The sequence below is a fragment of the Gymnoscopelus microlampas genome (assembly GCF_963454915.1).
Source record: "Gymnoscopelus microlampas genome assembly, chromosome: 3".
Classification (NCBI taxonomy): domain Eukaryota; kingdom Metazoa; phylum Chordata; class Actinopteri; order Myctophiformes; family Myctophidae; genus Gymnoscopelus; species Gymnoscopelus microlampas.
In genome coordinates, this window is record NC_139940.1 from 45,347,802 (window position 1) to 45,373,327 (window position 25,526).

Genomic DNA, 25,526 nt, shown 5'->3' on the forward strand with positions numbered 1-25,526 from the left:
TTATCTCTGCCACTTAATTTCACTCAAAGTATTACTCATGACCCCAGAAACCCCTGGGCTAATTGTTTTGTGTGTGTAGGTTTTTCCCTTTTTTTTTTTTTTACACCTCTCTCACTCGCCTTCTCTCTCTGCCTGCATGCCTGCATACTGTAGGTCTGCCTGCATAGGTCTTCGGTCTGCCTGCATAGGTTGTCAAGAGAAAAGACATAAATGTTGTGATGAATGTCGTCATCACCGGGATGTGGTCATGGCTTACTGTAGCAATAGCTACAGTAAACCAAGGACCCCCACATTTTTATAGTTTTTTCATGAATACAGTTAAGATAATGCCTCGTAACTAAACATGCAGGAAGTTTCTTTAATGACCTCCCAGAAGCCTTAATATCTCCCTTGTGGCCAGGGGGGGATTTTCCTTTGGCTCAGAGAAGTTTGGTTTCTGACACGGGAGAAACCGTGAAGTTCAAGTCCAGGCGGTGATATTTGGGGGCTCGTCCAGGATGCAGGCCAAAGCGGCTGAATGTAAAAAAAAAATCACACCTGTGTGAAGGTAGCGGCGCCTTTGATATATTTTGTCATAGATATGTGTTTATAATGTGTTTATAGCCATGTGTCACGTGAAGCTTGACCAATCAGAACGTTGACGGGTCTGACCAATCAGAACGTTGACGGGTCTGACCAATCAGAACGTTGACGGCTCTGACCAATCAGAACGTTGACGGACCTGACCAATCAGAACCTTGGCGAGCCTGACCAATCAGAACGTTGACGGACCTGACCAATCAGAACCTTGGCGAGCCTGACCAATCAGAACGTTGGCGAGCCTGACCAATCAGAACGTTGACGCAAAAGCCAGGTATAGAGGGCTAATATCCGCTCGGCTAGCGCCGCTAAAAAGGCTTCATTGCGTGCGATGTTTGCGCATCAGAAATAGCAGATCTAACAGTACAAGCTCACAACGCGTTGCAGCACGACGACGGTATGACTTCTCTCGTCCTGCACCACCCCTTACCGTATGTCTTCAACGGAACGGGTTCGATGGGTTCTGCACTGTCCTGGCGGAGTGCATTAAGGCAGTTGACGGCGGGCCCTGACTGACACCGCATGATCATTCAGCCCATCACTAATTAAAGGGCTCTGTAATTACGTGCAGAGAGGAAGGAGAGATTGGTTACTCTGATGAAACACGCCTCTGACATTGAGAGAAAGGCCCTTCCTGAATGTCACGGGCAAAGCTACGCCTTCTCCCTAAATCACTCCCTCATGGACTGCAAAAAGAAAAGAAAAAAAAGACATAAAGAAGAGGAGGAAAAAAAAACTACACGGGGCGGGGCGGATGCTTACGTTTTCTCGAGCTCCGTGCGCAGGCTTTGCACATGACACGTAACGTTGGCCTCGATATCTGGCACACAGTGTATACGCTGTACCTGTGTGCTGTTGATCTCAAAAGACACACGCAGACACACGCACAGCCATTAACCCATTCAATCCAGGGACGTATCTCTGTCATTTTAGATTTCTTTGGCTATTCAAAAATAGCAGATCTTCAAGCTCATAGCGCGGCACCGAGTGCCGCACTATGAGCTTGTAGATCTGCTATTTTTGAAAAATCGTGAACACTTTTGCAAATCTTTGAATATTTATTTTTTCAACCGAACATTTGTAACTCAAATCTTTGCGTCCCTGGAACAAAATATTTTTTACAAATATTCGCTTTGGAAAATATAAATTTAAAGATTTGCACAAATGTTCACGATAAAAAAAAATAGCAGATCTACAAGCTCATAGTGCGGCACTCGGTGCCGCGCTATGAGCTTGTAGATCTGCATTGAATGGGTTAACACATGCGTGCCACACACACGTACGCACGCACACACACACACACACACACACACGCGCACGCACGCACGCACGCACGCACACACACACACACACACAAATATAGCAGCCAGCCATCTGATCTGACCTAGATCACTGGAGCACATGCCTACATATATACTGTTGTATGCCTGCAGAAAAAAAGTCCTGCGTTGGTTGCACAGTTTTCGCCCCCAACATGTTTCCCCGGGGCAGCATCTACCAATCTTTTTTACCCACAAACCCCCAAAGGAAATCTTATAAGCAGCAGGATTAGCCCCGTCCAATTATGTGAATTGAAACTTGCATCATTGTCTCCATTTAATCAGGGGGTTTATTTGAAACTGACGACAAGAGAGAAAGAGGGGGTTTTAGAGGGAGGAAGGGAGAAGAGGGGGGACCCCCTCGGCAATGTGCGCCGCATCTAGACCGATGATGGATTTAAAGAAACATTCGCCACAATGTTGTACTTCGAAATCGAAACAAGAACCCAGTGTTCCAGTGGATGTAGTTATTATTTAGATCTTGGTAATACTTTTAATTGGTTATATATTCATACAACCTACAGACACCACTTTCAACCTGGCTTCCTTATTTTGTCATATATTTTGATATATATATCATTTGTTCTCAAAGTGGGGTCTGGTGGGGATACCAGGGGGTCCCCCCAGCAAAATTAGTTAATAACCTTTATCCATATTTTATACTTTGGCTATTCAAAAATAGCAGATATACAAGCTCATAGCGCGGCACCGAGTGCCGCGCTATGAGCTTGTATATCTGCTATTTTTGAAAAATCTTGAAAATGTGTGCAAATCTTTACATCTTTAAAAAAAAAAAGGTAAACATTTTTAACACAAATCTTCGCTTCTGGGGGTCATATTTTCAGGTGGAGGTCCGTGGCCACATACATATTAATGTGGGGGTCCTTGGCACGAAACAGTTTGAGAACCACTGATATATATATATTTCATTTTAGGAAGCTATTTTCACTACGTTTGCGTGACACCGTCACACACCGGAATATAAAATTGAGGATTCATTTGCGAAAGAAAGAAAGAAAGAAAGAAAATCATAAAAAGATGAAATATGGAGATACAAGGTTGCTGCCCGGCAGCGATGATATATATATAATACACTATCACCCACGAGTCTCTAATCTCACGGAACGAGGACGAGACGAACACTCTGTTGAATAGAGGAATAATTAAGAAAAATCTATTAGGGATTGATAATTAATTTAAGGAGTAAGAAGAAGATCCATCTCTCCCGAGGTAAAGATTTGGCACCGAGAAAATGGTAATGGAGCGGGGAAGGCAGGGAAATCTCCCTGCCTCCGCTTGCGTTGCCATACGGTTTCTAACGCTGAGCTTGGCTGCTAAACAGAAGTACTGCAGTAACTGTAACTACTAGCATAATGCTGTTGCTGTCAGGCACTAAACCATCTCCATAATGTTAACCCTTTAAGCTCGTAGCGCGGCACCGAGCGCCGCGATACGAGCTTGTAGATCTGCTATTTCTTTTTTTACAAATCGTGAAAATGTGTGCAAATCTTTAGTTTGAATATATATATACTTTTTTAAAGCAAAAGTTTTTAACTCAAATCTTTGCTTCTGGGGATTTTACAAATGTCTTCTAAATCCTAACAGGTTTTTTTTCCAAAGTTATTTCTTTAATAGTTTTTTTTTTTTACGTATGTTGCTATATTATCAATGGTTTTCAAACTTTTTTCATGTCAAGGACCCCCAAAATAATATGTATTTGTCCGCGGACCCCAGGGACCCCCAGAAGCAAAGATTTGAGTTAAAAATATATATAAAAGATTTGCACACATTTTTACGATCTTTCTAAAAAATAGCAGATCTACAAGCTCATAGCGCGGCACCGAGTTGCTTCTGTTTATTCTGAGTGTAGTGTTATTGTCTATTGGACTTTATGGACCTTTTGTAGAATGTTTTGCCTGTCATATCTTTACTCTCTTGTCATCATTTTAGATGTAAGGGAAGTGTTTCGTGTTTCGTTCATGGATTTACTATTCTTTGTTAGTCGTGTCTCTGCTGTGAGATTAAATGGGCATACTAAGTGACTTTAGGCATCACTTCATTTATGGTAGAACCATATTATATGTCCTGAGACAGACAGATATCATGTAATAGTAGGTAAATCACTAAACACAGTAGCTAATGGTAATACTTGAAGGTCGGGTATGTGATATTGTTGTTAAATATCTCTATATTCTGATTGTACTCATTGCTATGTCTTTTTCAGTGAGTGCTTGTTCAGTAACAGGAGTCTCCTTGTCTCTCCAGCTCTTTGGTTAAACAGAAAACACATTTTATCCAATCAGGATAGAGAACTCACACGGGATACAGGATAAACGAGTGGAATTGGAAGTGATGACACAAATAAGTGAGCAGACAAAATTGGAACTGTAACACCATAACAAACAAAAAAAGATAAATGGGTACTCTTTCCTGATTGGCTGAAATTGTTAAACACACCTGAAAATGTATTTTCTGTTTATTAAAGAGCTGAGGTGGAACGTAGCTAAGTACCTTACTCAAGAACTGTACTTAAGTCCAATTTTGAGGTATTTTTTTTACTTTACTGGAGTATTTCCAATTTTCATTACTGTTACTTTTACTACACTACAACACAGAGACAAATATTGTACTTTTTACTCCACTACAATTATTTGAAAACTTTAGTTAATAGTTACTTTACAGATATAAATCATTATATTATGAACATTCATTAACCACTTTAGCCCTATTTTATACCTGGACTATTTGAAAATAGCGTTGTAGATCTGCTATTTTCAAACATTTCAGCACTTAAACTTTTGGTACTGGTATATTTTGATGCCAATACTTTTGTATTTTTACTCAAGTAACCTTTTGAACACAGACCTTTTACGCTTATGCATGCATGCACACATACAGAACATGCTTGCATACTGTATGTGCATTGTATGACAGAGTATGACGATAGACAGAATATTACATGAGTCATGCAGCAGCGTCTTAAGCAGGCCACTGCACACGGCACGTATAGCTTTCCCTTTCTTTGTTCTTTTTTTTTATTTACGTCCAATTACAATAAAGGCAGAAGCAGTGTAATAACAAAATTGAAGTCGAAAGGCCAGTTGGCTTCTGTACTTCTTTTGATGTCGTACAGGGATTTCATCTCACACTTTGACAAGGGCTAGATTGATATGGCAGCTGGTTGGCAGTTCAGACAGCTGCAAACGGCCTTTAACTATCGATGTCCCGGCTTGTTCACAGCAACAATAATCTGTTTGGGCCGCGTTACCTTGCTATGATCCTGTTTGCCATTTTCCAATTACGCCTTAAATCCAATCAACCCTTTCGCCTTTTCTCCTCTCCCCCGATCCCCTGACAAGTGTGCCAGCGGCAGTGGTGGAAAATAACTAAGTACATTTACTTAAGTACTGTACTTAAGTACAATTTTTTAGGTACTTTTACTTTACTGGAGTGTTTCCAATTGTCTATACTTTTACTTCGACTCCACTAGAGGTAAATAGTGTGCTTTTGGGCCACTACAATTATTTGAAAACTTTAGTTACTTTGCAGATATACATTATTACATTATATAACATACATTAACCACTTTAGCCCTATTTTATACCTAGGATATTTGAAAATAGCAGATCTACAAGCTCATAACGTGTCGCATCACAACGCGTTGCTTGTAGAGCTTGTAGATCTGCTATTTTCAAACATTTTAGTACTTTTACTTTTGGTACTGTAAGTACATTTTGATACCAAATCCTGGGTGCCAATGACGTGTTTTTTTTTTTTCTTTTCTTTTTTTTTTTACACAGAACCAGGAGATAACCAGGTTAAAAAGTATTTAACCAGGAAGGGAAATATTCTGTATCACGGCTCCTGTGTTTTAATATGTATTTTTGGCGAGACATGCTATTTTCAACGGCGCATAACAAGCGAATGGGAGGTCGCCATGCCTTTTTTTTTTTTTAATATTCTGTGACTACTTGAAAAGGTAAGAAAATCGCTGGCACTATGGGCAATTATTTTCTTATTTACTTGGCACTGAATGAGTCAAGTAAAATATCCGAGTTGTTCTTCCACCACTGGCCAGCGGTGTGCGGAGTGTTTGGTCGAGGCCAGTCGAGGCCAAGCCAGGCCAGGCCTCAGCGTTGGTGTACTAATAGCCCCTTGGTCATCCTCTGCTTGTCATCTCTATCACTCTCCGTAGCAGCCAGCGGACGTGTTCCGGATTCATTTCCTGCCATCGTTTTGAGAGGCATGCACGCTGATGGGATGTGGAGAGAGAGACACATATTGTCATTACAAAGAAAAGCCAGCCGGAATAATGATAGGTTTTACACAGTCAATTTCCTCCGCTATTGAGGCTCATCATTGTGACACAATTCAGCAGCATGAACGGCAAAGGTGCTGTTATCGCCCCCCCACCCCCCCTAGTGAGTGTGTACACACACACACACACACACACACACACACACACACACACACACACACACACACACACACACACACACACACACACTAACACACAAGTGCGCTTCTCTGCTGTTTTACCTCGTCCCCCTTTCACTCTATGACACAAAATTACATTTAATTTAACAGAGCTTTCTACATGCAGAGAGAGAGAGAGAGAGCTCTTTATGGCTTTATCATTGATAGGACAGTAGGCTGACAGCATAATGGGGAGAGAGATGGGGAGTGACACGCAGCAAAGGCCGTCGGGATCGGGACTCGAACCCGCGACACACTGTCACGCCAGCGGTCCAGGTCATGGGAAGGCTTTCTGTTGTTGTTGTTGTTGTTGCAGAAAACATTAGATTTGAGAGAGAGGGTGGGGGGCGGGGGGGGGGGAGAGCAACATAAAGCCCATCTGGTATGTGGCTTCAGGCGGGGCTGTAGAAACATACAAGGGGCCTGGAGGCGGTCCGCTCTGCTCCGCGCCTCCATGCAGTCCTCACCAGTTTCGCCAGATTCTGTGAGAGACACAAGCAACCAGGTCTAGGAAAACCAGCCCAAAAGAAGCGACTATGGGCCACATGAGCACTTTAAACATAATACATCAGCTATTTGAAAATAGCAGATCTACAAGCTCACAACGCGTCGCGATGCGACGCGTTGTGAGCTTGTGAGATCGGCTATTTTCAAATAAAATATTGCGGGGAAATTATAATAAGCAGATCTGGCAACCCTGGTCCTCACTGTTAGTTATCAAGTGTTTTGTCTTTGGTATTTGATATGATGATGCACAATGACAGCAACAATCAGACAGATTGTGTCAAAAAAAGACAGATTTGTGTCAAAAAAAAAAAGAATTTGAATCCTGAAAAGTAACAGTTTTGGACTTGTGAGGTTTCCACCCGACAGAGACGTGTATATATAGTCCACTATATAGTGAGTTTGACATTTTGTAGTGAGAATCAATATACCACCTTGTATACGTCCTCACCTTGTAATCGGTATCTCTAGCATCGTCAGTCTCATGGAGCCGTAACACACTGTTTAAGAAAAGTACACCGACAGACAGACAGCAGGGACAAGTCTATGATTAATTTGGTCCACTAAAAACGGGCTTTATTAAAGTTTACTTAGCTATCACTAATGGCCTTTTGTGTTATTATTTGGTTGGGGACCTGGGAGCCGTTGAGAGGAGAGAGGACACGTTTATTTTGTCTTATGAGCACAAACCCGCCTCGAGGGCAGCGTCACACGCAGACACATGCTCTCTCTCACACACACGCAAGCACACGCGCACGCACACACACGCACGCGCACGCACGCACGGTAACTCTCCGCAAATCACTTTTTCATATTCAATTTCGGCAGGAATGTGTGTGCCGCGGTCTCTCAGACATACCGGGACACTCGTCCACTCCACACACGGAACAGGATTGCAATTCATGGCACGGGAACACGGGCCACAAAACACATGAAGGAATGATGTCTGATGTCCCCCCCCCCCTCCTCTATCTCTTGCTATCAGTGGAGAAGACAAGGGAAAAGCGTGTATAGCTTGTTGGGGGGGGGGGTCTGGAGAAGACAATCATTGTAGGCAATGCATAGCAAAAAGGTGTTAGACATGACCAGAGAGGGGGAGAGAGAGAGAGAGAGATAGAGAGATAGAGGGTGGGTAGGGAGAGCAGGTGTCGTGCTGGTTTAGGCGTATAAGTGAGGAGGGAGGGTGACAGACTCAAGGCTGAGGGGATGAGCGGGGGGGGTAATGGTGGGGTGGGCTGACTGACTGGAGCCTTGGCTGTGTGGTGAGAGCACATTTCTAATCAGAGCGGCGCGGGAGTTATAGCGACGCGGGCGGGGGGGGGGGGGGTGTGGGGAGGCTCCCCCCCTCCCCCCCTCGCTCTCTCTCTCCTCAGGGGAACCCAAAGTATCACTTTGCATTACGGCGGCCCCCGTCCTCCCCGAAACGAACACACGACCCGCAAAACGACCGGGCCATGCAGGCCCCTGAAATAACAGATAGAACCCTGCCAGCTCACATTGCCGTCGTCCCCAACGCTGCCGCTGCTGCTGCAGGTCCTTAATCCACCCTCGTCCTCTCCCTCCCCTAATGAAGCTAATGGAGGGAATAAGTGACACGTTGATTTATTTATTTATTTATGGTCCCTCCCCCTCCCCTCACAGCCCCGCCCGCTCGCTGTCACTTCCTGCACTTTATATATCGGTGATGATCAGCGGCGGTGATGGCGTTTTTAGAGAGAGAGCGAGGCATCACACGCTCCAGACATTTTTTCCCCCCCTGGCTGGTGTTTGTTTTGTATACGGATAAGTATTAGGGCGATGTTTTAGAAGGGAAGCTATATAGCAGGATGCTGGCTATAGCGGTAATTGACGGTTTTGTGTGGTTTTCATGCGTTGTGCTCTTTTTTAATGGTATACCATGTGGAACAGACTGTTGATGCTTTTGCAAGAAAATTGGTCCACTTTGTCTGTGGGCTGTGTGTGTCATCGACGAGATAATCACACAAGCTCTGCAGCCTGCGTTTATTTAGCCTTGCGTTTTGTTGCACCTGTGCGTGTGTGTGTGCGCGCGTGCGTGTGTGTGATACGTGTGCAGTGGTGTAAAGTAACTGAGTACATTTACTCAAGTACTGTACTTATGTACAATTTTGAGGTATTTTTTACTTTACTTGAGTATTTCCAATTTTCTGTACTTTCACTTCTACTCCACTACATCTCCGAGGCAAATATTGTACTTTTACTCCTCTACAATTATTTGAAAACTTCAGTTCCTAGTTACTTTGTTGTTATTGCAAAACACTCATTAACCACTTCAGCCCTATATACATTTCGTCCATTTGAAAATGGCCGATCTGCAAGCTCACAATGCATCGCGACGCATTACGAGCTTGTAGATCTGCTATTTTCAACGGATTTGTACGCATTTTATACATTTTGAACACTTGCGAAATGGGACATTCTGCATAATGAGTACTTTCTCCTTACTCAAGTAAATGTTGAACACCGGACTTTTACTTTAATTTTAATAGTATAGTTCTACATTAAAGTATTGATACTTTTACTCAAGTAAAAAATGTGAGTAGCCTACTTTTTACACCGCGCATGTGTGTGTGTACACGCGTGCACGCGCGTGTGTGACGTAGCGTGTGTGTGTGTGTAACGTAGCGTGTGTGTATGTGTGCTCATGCGTCAGTGTCTGTGTTTCTGTGTCTGTCTGCCTGAGCTCCTGATCTGTCTGCTAGCATGCGTAGCGTAGCATCATCCCTCATAGCAGCAGCCTGGCCCTGCCATGTCCCTCTCTCTCTCTCCTCATTGACTCATCCGTTTAATGGTATCTTTTACAGTTCAGCGGGCACCGCGGGGGGCCTGTGTTCTGCCACTCTGCATAGGGCACGTCGTATCGGTGCCTGTGGGGGCCCCGGGGCTCTTGTGCTTGTGTGGAGCTGGTTCTCATTGATCAGACAGTCACTTTGTTTGCTGCTAATCAATACATTTTGGGCAGGAGCAGCGTCAGGCCCGATTAAATTGCTTCTAAATGCTAAAGGCAGGATCTCTGCATGGACTGCTGCCCTCTCTCTCTCTCTCTCTCTCTCTCTCTCTCTCTCTCTCTCAGTGGTGGAAGAAGTACTCAGATATTTTACTTAAGTAAAAGTAGCAAAACCACAATATAAAAATACTCTGTTTCAAGTAAAGGGCATTATGTGTATGTGTTCAAAATGTTATTTGAGTAAAAGTACAACATAAATAGCAACTAGGAAATAGCAACAGTAATAGCTGATCCACAAGCTCACAACACGTGGCGATGCGACGCGTGGCGATGTGACACGTACGGTACTTAAGTACATACATTTACTTAGTTACTTTCCAGCACTGCTCTCCATCTCTCTCTCTCTCTCTCTCTCTCTCTCTACTGTACATGAGCTCACAGAATCCAATCGAATTCACCGACTCATGATCCCTGTCAAATGTCACGCTCGTGCCTCATGGGCATTTGGTGTCGCACAGTACAGTACTGGTCTCCTTTATGCTCCGTGAGCCACACTACAGTCTAGTCTGTAGAAAGACATGCAGTCTGTGTAATCGCTGATGGAGGAACAGGGTCAGATCATTCTGTTTCACTTGCGGTTATCTGTCGAAAGATGTAGAACGTTAAAAAGGAAATCGAATCGTGTGGATCTCGGGATCCGTGTGGGAATGGGGGGGTGGCTCCAATGTGTATCTTGGACTTCATGTGGCCACCCTGTTATGTCAATGATCTATGGGTGCGTTTGGAAATATAGCACTGAGCACAACTTGCCAATAGGCGCGTACGCTCCCTGTGCGCATTTTACGAACGCACCCTATGTCAGTCATCTATGACATATCTACGGCATAACTAACTCCATATTTGGGCAAGGTTTCAACCCGTTGAAATTTGATGCATTTGTCTGTCTGTCTTTGATGACAGACAGACAGACAGACAGACAGACCAGACCCTCCTCTAATCTCACAGACTGTAAATAATATGGACGAAAATAATGGGACCATAGTTTATTGAAGAAATACATTAAACTAGCGAAGTATTTCTGAGAATGTTTACTAAGGTCATAAAATCAAGTGTAAGTTAACGGCCAAAACCTCATTCACTCGAATGCAGCGTTCGTTTAGTCGGAGGGGAAATAGCGAAATCTCCTGGGCCGTTAATGAGAACTGCAGGGGAAGCCGCCCTTCATTATTGGCCTCATTTTTTGAACCGGATGCTTGCCGCCTGTCTAATCTATACGGCTGCAGAGCCATGCTGTAAAAACCGACAGACATAATAAAAAAAAAGCATTGTCATAATACCATGTGACTGTACAGTGTACACACAAACATGGTGAAAAAAATGTAGACGAGTAAGGGTTTATACTGTACGGTAAGTCATGTGCCATCGGCGATGGGGATGTGTCACACATGAAGCCTGGTGACTCACAAGTTAATTGGCAGGAGTGTGGAGTTTCTAGAATGCAGGACCAGTCACTGTGTGTGTGTGTGTGTGTGTGTGTGTGTGTGTGTGTGTGTGTGTGTGTGTGTGTGTGTGTGTGTGTGTGTGTGTGTGTGTGTGTGTGTGTGTGTGTGTGTGTGTGTGTGTGTGTGTGTGTGTGTGTGCGCGCGTGTGCGTGTGGAGGGGATAGGTAGCTACAGCTTTTCCCCCTCGTTGCTCCCCAGTGCCTCCCTTTCTAGGCTCAAGGTGTTTATGTTTCAATCAAAAGAACCACAGGGCCGTGACCGCCATGACCAACACAGCCCCCCCCCCCCCCCCCCCCACACACACACACACACACACCCATGAGCACTGGTCGCTTTAGGAAACACACACACACACACACACACTCTGCCGGTTATTAGAGAGAGATAGATAGATAGTGTTACGACTTGGCTCAAAGGCGGACAAAATGGAGACCGCACATGACTTAGTTAAAGAAGGAAATATATTTAGGATAATAAATAGTAGGAAAAGTAATTGGCATAAACTTGATAAAGTAAAGCAACCAAAGCAACCCAAAGCAGCCCAAAGCAACCCTAAGCAACCCAGGTGTGCAGGATTCCCCACTAATGAGGCCAAGGGGCCGTCACAATAGACAGATAGATAGATAGGTAGATAGATGATAGATGCTTTATTAATCTTTGCGGAAATTTTCAAATTCATTTTGCGCCAAGCATCCATCAGGACACAAAAATCACAATATACATAAACAAATACACAATACATAGACAGATCACACAATACACTGACAGTACTACACAACACCTCTCTTACAGAGAGGAACATAGAATAGACTATTAGTCCACAACTGAGGGGGAAAAAAAACATGCTATAGTTGCCTTGCTTTCCCTTCCTGAGAGGAAGTTAGAATTTCTTCCATTATATTGTTTTTCTCTCTCCTTCGCTGTCCTTTTTTCTGTTTTTTTTCTCCTCACCAAATATTCCCTAACTCCCTCACTGGCGGCTCGTTGCCATATTCTTTTATCTCTGGGTTTGGAGTCGGGGCTCGGGGAGGAGGAGGGTCCAAAGTGTGTTGTCTAGGAACCTTTAAAACGATAACCCAATCTCCGTCGAGGAAAGAGAAAAGCTGCCTCTCGCCACGCTTTGTTTCCATGGCGATGTTGATGAGCCGGGGCGGTGGGGGACCTTTCTTCCGCCGGCGCGTCAGACCTGCACGTTTTAACAATTCATGAAAAAAAGAAAGAAAATGAAATCAATCTGAGCTTAGGAGATTTAATAAATCTCCCCTCAGCGAGAAGGGGCGGGCGAAGCGTTTGGGGGGGGTGGGAAATGGGGGGCGGGGGGGGGACAATGAGGCGGAAAAATAGACTGCGTCAGGGGTAATGCTCATATTGGCTGACACAAGGGAAAAGCGGCTTTTAAAGTGTTTAGCTTTAATTTCATTCAGGAGTGACATAATTGATTTTAATGAGATGTTTATAGAGTGAAGTGGCAGTGTTGCTAAATCATTTGCGAGGGGATCCTGACGGGTGCTTCTGAGCCTCTCTCCTCCCCGGGAAGAGAGACAGAGACACAGACAAACACACACACACACACACACACACACACACACACACACACACACACACACACACACACACACACACACACACACACACACACACACACACACCACCCTGCGCTGCCAAAACTCACTCTAGCTGCCTCTCCTCTCCCCATAAGCTCTCCTCCCTCTCTCTCTCTCTCTCTCTCTCTCTCTCTCTCTCTCTCTCTCTCTCTCTCTCTCTCAGCACTCTCTCTCTCTCTCTCTCTCTCTCAGCACTCTCCTCCAGCTCTCCTGGATGAAGGCAATCTGAATGCATTTGCGTGTATACATTCTGATTAAAATGCTTTATTCTTGGTTTGTTGCCATATTAGGGGTTAGGAGGGGTTGATGGATGGTGGCGAATATATATTTCACCGTACGACCGCCTCACTTGCCCTAAGAAATACCGGATTTTACACTGAAGGTTTTCTGAATTAGACTTTAGGGTTGATGTGTGATCCTTCATTTCAATTTCACATAGTGACACGCGATACCGAAATACTGTTATTAAGAAAACCTACAGCATGGGTTGTGTTTACATGAACTGCCCAGTGCCCCTGCAAGTGCTCTCTTTCAGCACTTTACGGTTCTCTTTAGCTAGCGCCTGTACGAGAGTCTGAGAGTATTTTCTTTGTTTGCTGACATGGGTTTTTAGGGGTGATCGGACTCTCGCCTCTCCTACCTCATCCTGTCATGCCTCTTGCCGACAAATATTCCTTCACATTGTTGTTAGTGAGGCGCAACAATTCCCCCCCCCCCCCCCACCACCCCCGCAGCCGCGACTACACGATCCAGGCCAACTCGCACCCTTCACACCGTATCAGCGGCATGCGATTGACTGACAGGGTGTCACATTGCTTTTACGAGGTCCCCGCGGGGGCTCTTTGCATGTTGTTATTCTGGCAGCGAGAACTGAATGGCAAGCCGATGCAAGCGTGAACATCACCGCCGGAGCAGCTCTTGCCCCTCAGCGCGCACCGCGCTGAAAGAGACATCGCGTTGCCACTGTGCAGCTGGCAATCACACCAGCCCACCCGCTCTTCCTTCCTCTCTCCTCATCACCTCCCCCAAACGCCCCCCCCCCCTCAACACCACGTGTTGCAGTCGCGCAAACCCAGCTGCGCTGAAAACACTCCTCAACCTCCAGGTGACGCGCTGCCCCGCAATAAATTCACACTTGTCGGGGGTTATCAACACCTTATCCCAACGCAGATTATTAATATGTCACACTTCTTTTCACGTCGTGCATGCCGGTGCACGCTCCTTGCTCCACAATGTCTTCAAGGCAATGCGTATTGATGGCGATCGACTCTGAGGCGTTGCTATCATATGGATATTGTCGCGAGGCGGGCGTGTATGTTTACTGCATATACGTGCGGACGCGTGCACGCACGTGCAGGAGATTGCCATTGGAGTGTCTTCTTCAAGTCGCCCCCATTACCGTCCGACTGTTATCTCGAGCCGAAAGCCTTCAGACGCCCAATCAGGGCCCAAACGGGGGGAAATGACAGGTTTTTGCGAGTGATTTATTCCACAGGACAGCATTTTTCCGACGCGCCCTTAGGCATGATTTCCATACGACAAACGTGGAGAGCTGTTGTGATTGCTTTTCAATCAAGCGAGACAAACACTAATTAGATTTTTTTTTTTTTCTTTACCGGGAGTGTGGAATTAGAGCGTTTCTTTCGTGGAGCGTGGATGACTGGCACTTCCCTGATAGCTCCTGTGATAGCCGTCTCTCCCGGGCCGACTGTTTACCGTCAATTCTTTATTGCAAAGAGAGAGAGAGACAGAGACAGACAGACAGAGAGGAAGTGCACACGTCTGAGCTTTGAGAGTGTTGCCAGCGTGTGTCAAGCTTTTTTCTTGTTTTGCCGTTTGTCTAATTTCCTGTGAGCAACGGTGGTGGAGTAACTAAGTACGCTTACCGTACTCAAATACAGTACTTATATTCCACTACTTCTCAGAAATACAATTTTACTTTTTACTCCACTGCAATTATTTGAAAACTTTAGTTATGAGTCGAGTTAAACCAATTAAACCCATTTTCCAAAGTGTTTGACACATTTTGAAAAAAGTTCTGTTAGTGTCCTCTGATGCCAGTACTTTTGTACTTTTTCTCAAGTAAAATTTTGAATACAGGACCTACTTTTACTTGTAACAGAGTATTTCTACATTGTAGTATTTCTACTTAAGTACCGTCTTCACTTGCTCAACAGAGAAAACTTTTAATAAGGCAACGTTTTTGGTCATGGTCCTTCCTCAGGCAATTAAAAAGGCCTGAGGAATGTCCATGATATTTCATTAAATGAAATATACGTTTTCTCTATTGAACAAGTGAAGACGATGTGCGGATCCTTCTATTTTATATCAACGTATGCTCTACCAACGCACCTGTCCCTGAGCTATTTACTGGGTGTGCAAAAAGACTTTGGTTTACTTTTACTAAAGTAAAACATCAAAAGTACTTTTGCTGCTGTAAATTAGGGGACCAATTTCGGTCGCCACATTTTACGTGACATGGAGCGAAATGACCTGTTCTTCTCTCTCCCTCCTCCCTTGTCTGCCTAGCTGTCACTCTGATGTCTGAATCAATCATCATAAACTGGTTCTAAACCAACACTTTAGCTAGAAAAGAGAAGCTAGCTCACCATCAAACCGCATGCCAAGCACTGGAGTTATTACACTGATTTGCATTGGAATTCATCTTATGCCGAAAAAACACGAGTAGTGGCCCTTTGAACCCACGTCTGCTGTGTGGCAAGAAAAACATCTATAGCGTGCCTTTTAAAGATGAATCACCTCAAGGGGGTACGGTGGCACAGTCGGTAGTGCTGTCGCCTCACAGCTAGAAGGTCCTGGGTTCGATTCCTGCCGGGGGGCGCTGTGGGCGCTGGGGGCGCGTTCTCTCCTCCGCGTCATCAGTGCCCATACCCTAGGTGGGGTTGGTGAAATGGCCTTTCTGTGAGTTTGCATGTTCTCCCTGTGTCCACTAGGGTAGGTACCCTCACCAAAAACATGCAGTAATCCTGGTCTCTAGACTGCCTCCCCCTGGTCAGCCTGGTCACTGGGTGGAATAACGTGTTCCTTCCACACTCTATGTCCAACCGGGAACCCCGCCCCCCCATCCCCCTGTCATGCATTGAAGGAGGCATGAGCTCGGCTCTGGGCTCTCCCTAGGCTGGCAGAGGTCGTGTAGTAACCAGGATTGCTTAGACAATTGAATTAAAAAAAAATATATAGTAAAACAAAATAAATAGTAAAACAATGTTTTACTTCTACTCTACTACATCTCAGAGGCAAATATTGTACTTTTACTCCACTACAATTATTTGTATTACTTTGCAGATATAAATGATTACATTATAAAACATACATTAACCACTTTAGCGGTATTTCATACCTAGGCTATTTGATAATAGCCGATCTATAAGCTCACAACGCGTCGCATCGCGACGCGTTGTGAGCTTGTAGATCTGCTATTTTCAAACATCTTAGTACTTTTACTTTTGGTACTTTAAGTACATTTTTATACCAATACTTTTGTACTTTTACTCAAGTGAAATTTAGAATTCCGGCCTTTTACTTGTAACAGAGTACTTCTACATTGCAGTATTGATACTTTTACTTAAGTAAAACATTTGAGTACTTTTCCCACGACTTGCCATTCAGGATTTTTCATTACAGAATGTAATTCCCTTACTGCATTGAGGAAAATGTCCTAATTTAGGAATATCCTAATTTAGGACAGATCCCGTCTTAAATGAGTCATTCAATGTCAGATAGACGCTGGATAAAAGGGATAATAGAAATCATGAATAGAAATAGAACAGATTATTAAATGATCGGGTTGTGAAGAAGGCCAGATGGATGAAATGTCATCAAATAAAGAGTAATTCATACAGAGCTGGAGTGTGCCACAAACATTTGACCTCTTCTCATTGTGTGTGTACTCTGTGACCAGCACCTCACCAGTATGCCTGCTGTGCATTTTATTTCCTTTTCATTTGAGAGATCGTTCGGGCCAGAACATGATGTTCCCCACTTTTACAGTATGATGTTTTGATGACGACCTGGCCTTGCATTTCGGTGTGAAAGCAGAAACGGGAGCCAAGTCGCCAGGTTATTTGTGCCGTGGCTCAGCAACAAATGCAATTCCCACATTAAAGACCCTCGCTCTTTTTCCCATTTACTTTTATGATAGCATTTGCCGTAGTCAACAATGCTAAACAGCACCGCCATTGATTTAAAAATAAAAAGCACCAACGTTCATAACAACAATTTCTGTAGCTGTTGCGGTAAAAAAAAAAAGAAGCACAGTCTAAGCAATCAAAAAGCATCTCATACCCATTATTTTTCTTTCTTTCTTTGCTTTTTAGCCACTTTGCTGCCCAATTTAGTTGTTATGCATTAACCCATTCAATCTGGGAATACATCTGTGTCACTTTAGATTTCTTTGGCTATTCAAAAATAGCAGATATACTGTACAAGCTTGTAGCGTGGCACAGAGTGCCGTGCTATGAGCTTGTTGATCTGCTATTTAAAAAAACATATACAGTGTATGAAAATGTGTGCAAATCTTATTATAAAGTAAAACATTGTAGCTCAAATAACTTTGCTTCTGGGGGGTCCCTGGAACAAAAATATTTTACAAATGTTCGCTTTAATTCAAAGATCTGCACACATTTTCACTCGGTGCCGCGCTATGAGCTTGTATATCTGCTATTTTTGAATAGCCAAATCTAAAATGACACAGATGCTTTCCTGGATTGAATGGGTTATTTCCTCATACCCATTCTAATCATAAACACAGCAGACATAAGCAAAATGATTGCTCGTTCCTAACTCTGAGATACGATTGGAGGTCTGAGATATCATAGGACACATAGGCCATTTATTTAGATTGGCTTGATTGATTTTACTTCTGTAATGGCACGATACGTTTTTTGCCTACAGTCTCTCTGCCATGTGGGATACGATAGGACAAGCACATTTAGTCTTCTAACCTCTAATGAGTCCCCTGGGCTTCAGGCAGGGTTACTCTGCTACATTCCTATAGTTTTTTGACCATTCATCCATCTTCAGGCTCACAGAGTCTGCGCCCCTGTTCAAATCCCCAGTGAGAACTCACTTTTATAAAGCTGCCTTTATTCCCCAAATGTTTTAACCTATTGTGTCCTATATACTCCATTTGCTCTGTCATGAGTTTTTTTTATTGCTCTATTTCTTGTTGTGTGATGTGTTTTGTGAAGCACTTTGTAACTTAGTTTTGAATATAAATAAAGCTTTATTATAATTATTGTTATTATTATTATTAGTGTTCACGACAAAATCCTGAGTGTGAAGGTGTCCCATGCCAAAAATAGCCCTGCTACAACGTGTTACGAGTCGTTACGTCGTTACCACTAAGTACAAATCGAGTACAAAAAATGTATTCTTTTCTATCGATTAGTGGAGGGTTGAATTCATGGATTTTTTTTTTTTGTCGCATTCCTAAGCCAATAATTTGATGTCTGACCAGTGGACGAGTAGACCGCGGTTCCGGTAGGAGACACAAAGGAGAGTCTTTGTGTCTCCTACCGGAACCGCTGCCGGTCATCAAATTATTGGCTTAGGAATGCGACAAAAACTAAAAATTACCAATGAATGAAAGTCTCCATGGGGTGACTAATCGATAGGAAAAAAAAGTAACTTTGGGGGTGAACTATACCTTTAAATATCTGAAAACAAATACCCATAACCATTCATTTACTCAACAATGATGATACCGCTGTCAAACAAGTCTATGAAGCTATCTATGAAATATAACACAATTTTAGATATTTGTTGCGGGGGTCCCTGCTTCATCTCTCTCTCTCTCTCTCTCTCTCTCTCTCTCTCTCTCTCTCTCTCTCTCTCTCTCTCTCTCTCTCTCTCTCTCTCTCTCTCTCTCTCAGCTAAGGGGTCCTTGGGTCTCAAAACCGTTGTGAAGACCCCCCTGTATTAATGTGTTGTTGTTTGTTTGGTGTGGTTTTGCAGACGGACGCCGCGCTTATGTACGATGCCGTGCACGTGGTGGCCGTGGCTGTGCAGCAGTCTCAGCAGATCACCGTCAGCTCGCTGCAGTGCAACAGACACAAGCCCTGGCGATTTGGGAACCGCTTCATGGCCCTCATCAAAGAGGTGAGAGTCAGCGAGAGGTCACCTGACCCCCGCGGTCGGCCGTTCGTCAACATTCATTATACCTCGTTCATGATCCTCCCTTATCTGTCTGTCTGTCTATGTCTGTCTCCATCTCTGTCTCTCTAATCAACGTACTGATCGATATATATCTGTAAAAGCTTCCAGTGTTAATTTAACTCGTGTTTAAAAAAACAAATGGACTCTTAAGGGTTTAGAAAAGGAGTTCCACCGCGCGTCAAACAATAGGCTCCATGCACAGCAGACATTTTGGAGAGAAATTGGGCCTCTTCTTACTTCCTTCACAGGTGTTACCAATGCTACTAATTAAGGCTCTGTTCCATTCTGGTCAAACAGAGTCAGGGTGCTGATATTGTGCACGTTGGCTCACTGGAAACACTCTGCTACACCAGTGGGTCTCTAAGTGTGGTCCAGGGACCCTCGTGGTTCCTTGAGGGGTTTCCAAATGGCCCCTTAAAAGGTGTGTAACTCTGAGAGTGTACAAATACGGGTCCATTTGGTTCCATTTGCACACTCTCAGAGTTATGAGGGTTCCTTGAAATGAAAAGGTTTGAGAACCACTGTGCTACATTGAATTGGAACAGAGCCTTCATTAGTATCATTGGTAACACCTGTGAAGGAATTAAGGAAGAGGCCCAATTTCTACAATATGGCTGCTGTGCATAGAGCCTATTAACGACAGGTCCGGTGCGTCTCAGGAGCAGACAGAAGGAATGAGTCACTGGAGCATGGCAGACTGGTATAGATGCCTTTTTGTATTTGTGAGGTGCTGTATCAGGAGGACTTATAACTTCCATCATGCCAGGAGCGTCTTCATCAGAGTCAACACCCTATGGGGTTTGTCACAGTTACATTTTGGTTTCTATCGATCAGTCATACAGCTAGGGACCCCCCTGGAACTCCCTCAAGGACCCCTGGGGGTCCCCACGTATGAGAACCACCAGTGATCTAAACTATCAACATTGCATATACTGTATATCTCTCTTTCTCTCTCATTCTCTCTCCTTCTCTCTGTCTCCCTGGCTCTGTTTGTTTGTTTCTGCCTTTATCAGCACCCCCCCTCTCTCTCTCTCTCTCTCTCTCTCTCTCTCTCTCTCTCTCTCTCTCTCTCCCCCCCCTGGCTCTGTGTCTGTTTCTGCCTGTCTGTTTCTATCTCTATCCATGCCTCTGTCTGTCAGTCTCTCTCTCTCTCTCTCTCTCTCTCTCTCTCTCTCTCTCTCTCTCTCTCTCTCTCTCTCTCTCTCCATCTGTCTCACTTGCACACACTTTCTCTCCAACGTTACACACACACACACACACACACACACACACACACACACACACACACACACACACACACACACACACACACACATTCACAGAGACGAACACACTCACAGAGACGAACACACTCACACACACACACGGGGGAACAGATGGATGGCGAATGTAAATAAAATACTATGAAGTCGTAGAGGCAGTCAAGGACACGGGGAATATACAGAAGAAGAGGAATTATTATATGTCTGCGTACTTATTTATATGGAAATCATTCCTCTAGTACACACACGCTCCCCTGGGAGCAGCCATTTTGAACCAAGTCTCTCTCTCTGTTTGAGTATTAATCATTCATGGAGAATGGGTCTTAAGTTATCTTAATTTCCGGTAATTATTCCTCAGTGTGCCAGATTCGTTGAGGAGAAACTGGGACGGCTAATCTGAACCGCGCTGTCAGTTAAAACGGGCAGGAATCGGCCGCTCCTATATTTAGGACCCCCGCCAAAGCCCTCCCTGTTAGCCGTGCGAGATCACACGAACGCTGCTAAATCTCATTCTGTCAGCTTTGTGTGGGGGCGGGGTGGGAGGACAGAGTGCTGGTGGCGACGCGGGAACGTACGAGCTGTAAAGATGTGGACATATTTATATAAGATTCACAATAGCTTGCCAGTGCAAATAAGCTCATATCTCACGCCTTTAGCGCTCTCCCCACTCACTCTCTCCCTCTGTTTGTCTTTCTCTCAGTCTGTCTTTCTCTCAGTCTGTCTGTCTCTGTCTGTCTGTCTGTCTGTCTGTCTGTCTGTCTGTCTGTCTGTCTGTCTGTCTGTCTGTCTGTCTGTCTGTCTGTCTGTCTGTCTGTCTGTCTGTCTCTCTCTCTCTCTCTCTCTGTAAATGATGCGAATTAACGCCTCCATCATAAACGGCATCACGCTAACGTAGCGGACATATAGCCGACGCGTCGCATCCCGAGGCATTTGCCCTTTCCTCCAATGTAACAAGGTTTTACAAGGTTTCTGCTCGTTGGAAACTGACAGCGACAATATTCTCTCTCTCTCTCTCTCTCTCTCTCTCTCTCTCTCTCTCTCTCTCTCTCTCTCTCTCTCCCTCTCTCTCTCTCCCCTCCTCCACTCTCCACTCTCTCCCTCTCTCTCTCTCCCCTCCTCCACTCTCCACTCTCTCATGTGGTTATACAGGATACTGTGACCCGGAGTTCTTTTTAAGTGCACAGAGTCACACTGGGGCCAGAAGCCAGCTCTCATGAAAGCTGATGCGGTTTATAGTCTGATGGCCACTATCGTTGTCTATGCTGAACGCTAGTCATGGCCAGTGTTGCCAGATTTGCCAAAAAGAAGCGACTAGGCCACCATGAGCACTTCAAACGTCGGCTATTTGAAAATAGCCGATCTACAAGCTTGCAGCTCTGCTATTTTCAAAAGAATCTTGAGGAAAAAAAAGGCTGCAATGTGGAATATTTTTCTAAACATTTTAACAACACAAAACTGGTACGGAAGTCCCTGGCACAGATGATAATTTCAGATGGGGGTCCGTGGACAAATACACATTCATTTGGGGGTCCTTGACATTAAACTGCTTGAGAACCACTGGTTTAAACAATAATCAAAGAAGAAAGCCCAAATAAGCAACTACACTTTAGAAACATAGCCCAAAAAAATGCAACCCACAAACTACCAATATTTACAAGCGATTGTGGGCTTGTTTTTTTCTATAAAGTTGTATGTAAATATCGGTAGTTTGCGGGGTAGTTTGCAGAGGCTTATAATAAGCAGACATGGCAACACTGGTCATGGCAGCAGCACCGGCGCTATAATCGTGGAGTGAGGAGTGGCCCAGCGTTACTGTACACACCACTATCTGTACAGTACAGTTCTCCCATCGCGCCAGATCGCTGTATCAGCCCTCCGAAAAGGACGTTTGCTCACATTACATCTGGAAGTGTTTCCAGTATTTCCACACAGTTAGTGCTGGATTGTGATGTCCTGTATGTGTCACAGACAAATGGGCTCCCTGCAAGTTCAGCTATAGCAGCTATAGGAGATGTGGATTCTCCTATGCCCACATTTGTAGTAGGCTATATGTGCAGTGTACGAGTAAGCTACCTGCAGTTGCCTTTTTTTTTTCTCATTTCTATTGTGTGAGACAGTTTGATGACAAATATATCCTTTTTTGCAGGACACTATCTTCGCTCTCTCCGTTTTAACCCATTAAGGCCTGAGGTTCCGATTCTACAAAATGTCTTCTAAATCAGTTCTTCTAAAAACTGTTTTTTTGAAAAAACTTATGTTGCTACATGTATGTCAGTGGTTTTCAAACCTCTTAATGTCAAGGACCCCAAAATGTATATGTATTTGACCGCGGACCCCCATCTCAAAATATCTTGATCAAAGATTTGAGTTACAAATGTTCGCTTTAAAAATATATATATTGAAAGATTTGCACACATTTTCTCAATTTTTCAAAAATAGCAGATCTACAAGCTCGTAGCGCGGCACTCGGTGCCGCGCTACGAGCTTGTATATCTGCTATTTTTGAATAGCCAAAGTGTAAAAATAATTTAAAAAAGCTCTTGATTTGAGTTTTTTTTAGCTCAAATCAAGAAGTGACACAGATGCGTTCCAGGTCTTAATGGGATAAGTACATGTTATCTTAGATATGCTGAAAGACGTCATCAGTGCAGGGGCTTGAACTCACGACCACATTATGTCTCAAGGTAACCCCCCTGTCAGAGCCAGAATTGCAATGTTTTGTATCAGCATTAGGCAATAGTCCCACCCCTAGACTTCTGTACTTGATATATTATATTTGCACAGGATAGCATCAGCCGAGGACATTCGATGTGTTGCGATAGTTTACGTTGTGCAATTTGCTGCGTACTAAAAAGAACTATAAAAATTCCACTCACAATTTTCCTGGAAAAGGCAGAAGTTCCCTGATAATGCTAATCATCATAACGCTAATCCACAGCGCTAGCTCTGCAGCATTTTTTTCCACACAAAATATAAGGAGAACAAGAGCTGAAAGTGGCAGAGAGTTGACCTTGATGAACGCAGTTTACCGTACTAATTATTTTTACGTTGTTTTTGGGGGGAAACAAAATGCTTCGTCAGCTTCCACATATCATTTCTTGTCACGTCATTTTTGTTGGTGTTATTTCTTGTTCAATTTTTTCTTCTGGAATTGCATTTGGTGTGAATTCCTCTGCTGTGCCATTTCACATAGGCCACGCCTGTTATACTTATCAAAAGAATTCCACACCTCAAGGACACATGATAACAGCCACAAAGTTCCATCTCCTCAGTAAAAAGTTTTGCCACGTGCCAGTTCACCTTCGGAAGAAACGTGAGGTATATACACAGTCAAATCCGGAGTCTTTATTGAACTCTAGAGAGTGTACTGTAACAAATGGACCCCAGTCCATTAGTTTTTTTGTAATTCTCAGAGAGCTCATTTAACACTCCCGATTTTACTATGTATTCCACCCCTTCTTACTCCGAGGTTGCCCCAACTGAATAGGGCTTTAGATATAGGACACCAATCTTTCTGTTCTCAACTTTCTGAGTCAGTGAACACAGTTTTATCTCTCCTCTGTGAGGACACTTTCAGATCTGGGCCTCACTTCTCTGCAGCGTCTATATGGCCGTTATAGAAGCCACCACATGCCTCCCATGGGGGCCAGTACTGGAGACACATCGGCCACGCCTGGGAAACACTTTGCTAAAGCTTTGGGACACTTTCATGCAAGATTGTCGCCCCCCCCCCCCCCCCCCCACACACATTAAACTGCTCTGCGTCTGTACAGTTTGGGCAATAAACCTGCTCCGCTCTTATGAACACGTTCAGATGCATGTAGTTATCCATGTAGGCTACTATAGAGAAGACAGCAGTGGTGGAAAGTAACTAAGTATATTTTACTTAAAGGACAACTTTGTTTTTTTACAACCAAGGTTTATGTTTTAGATTGTAATTAAAGTAAATAAAAGATGAGTGTTAAAAAAATTAAATTTACTGCTTTCTATAGTTTTAGCAATTTTCACAATCTTTTTTACAGTGTTTTCACAGTGGGCGGGGGCATTCTGTCCGGTGGCTAAATATGTATTTTTTTTAACACATTAACCCGGCGTTTTCTTTATTATTATTTACAGTAGCTCTTCTAGCCCCCAATAACTCACATCTGGCCATCTCAGACAGCCGGACCTTTTTTATTGTGTAAAAAAAAGGCATATTTAGCCACCGGACAGAATGCCCCCGCCCACTGTAAAAAATATCGCAAAAAATGCTAAAACTATAGAAAGCAGTAAATGAAAAAAAAATTACACATCATTTATTTACTTTAATTACAAGCTAAAATATAAACCTTGGTTGTAAAAAAACAAAGTTGTCCTTTAAGTACTGCACTTAAGTACAATTTTGAGGTATTTGTACTTTACTGGAGTATTTCCAATTTTCAGTACTTTTACTTCTACTCCACTACATCTCAGATCCAAATATTGTACTTTCCCTCCACTACATTTATTTGAAAACTTTAGTTACTAGTTACTTTGTAGATTTGGATTATTATGCCAAAACGTACATTACCCACTTCAGCCCTATATAGACTTTGGCTACCTTGTGAAGACAATTTTCCCCTTGGGGACAATAAACATTATTATTATTATTATTATTTTAAAATAGCCGATCTACAAGCTCACAACGCGTCGCGATGCGTTGTGAGCTTGTGTACTAGAGAAGACATTAGGAATATCATGCCTCTGTACTAATATTGATACTAATACTAATATATATAACTAATATTGATATCTCTCTCTCTCTCTCTCTCTCTCTCTCTCTCTCTCTCTCTCTCTCTCTCTCTCTCTCTCTCTCTCTCTCTCTCTCTCTCCCCCCCCCCCCCCCCCCCCCCAGGCCCATTGGGATGGCCTGACAGGAAGGATCACTTTCAACAGGACCAATGGTTTAAGAACGGACTTTGACCTGGATGTCATCAGTCTCAAAGAGGAGGGACTGGAGAAGGTAGTGTGTTTGTGTGTGCGTGTGTGTGTGTGTGCCCCTTACAGTTTGAACACCTACAGTTATAGGAGTGCGTACTATACTGTATATCTGTGGCCAGAAATAGGATTTCTCTAGCGTTTAGCGGTCACTTAACGCTCACAATTCATCCTCGAGGAAG

The 25,526-nt window shown here is 43.7% G+C and overlaps 1 protein-coding gene across 1 annotated transcript in view; it reads left to right on the top strand.

Moving 5' to 3' along the window:
- LOC311042760 (glutamate receptor ionotropic, kainate 2) overlaps positions 1-25,526 on the top strand; it is a gene marked incomplete at both ends in the record, with an annotated part of 238,476 nt that overhangs the window by 119,425 nt on the left and 93,525 nt on the right. The window contains 2 exons of the mRNA XM_084053745.1: positions 18,926-19,069; positions 25,262-25,369. Of these exons, the coding sequence (XP_083909871.1) occupies positions 18,926-19,069; positions 25,262-25,369 (252 nt within the window). The remainder of the gene's footprint in view (positions 1-18,925; positions 19,070-25,261; positions 25,370-25,526) is intronic.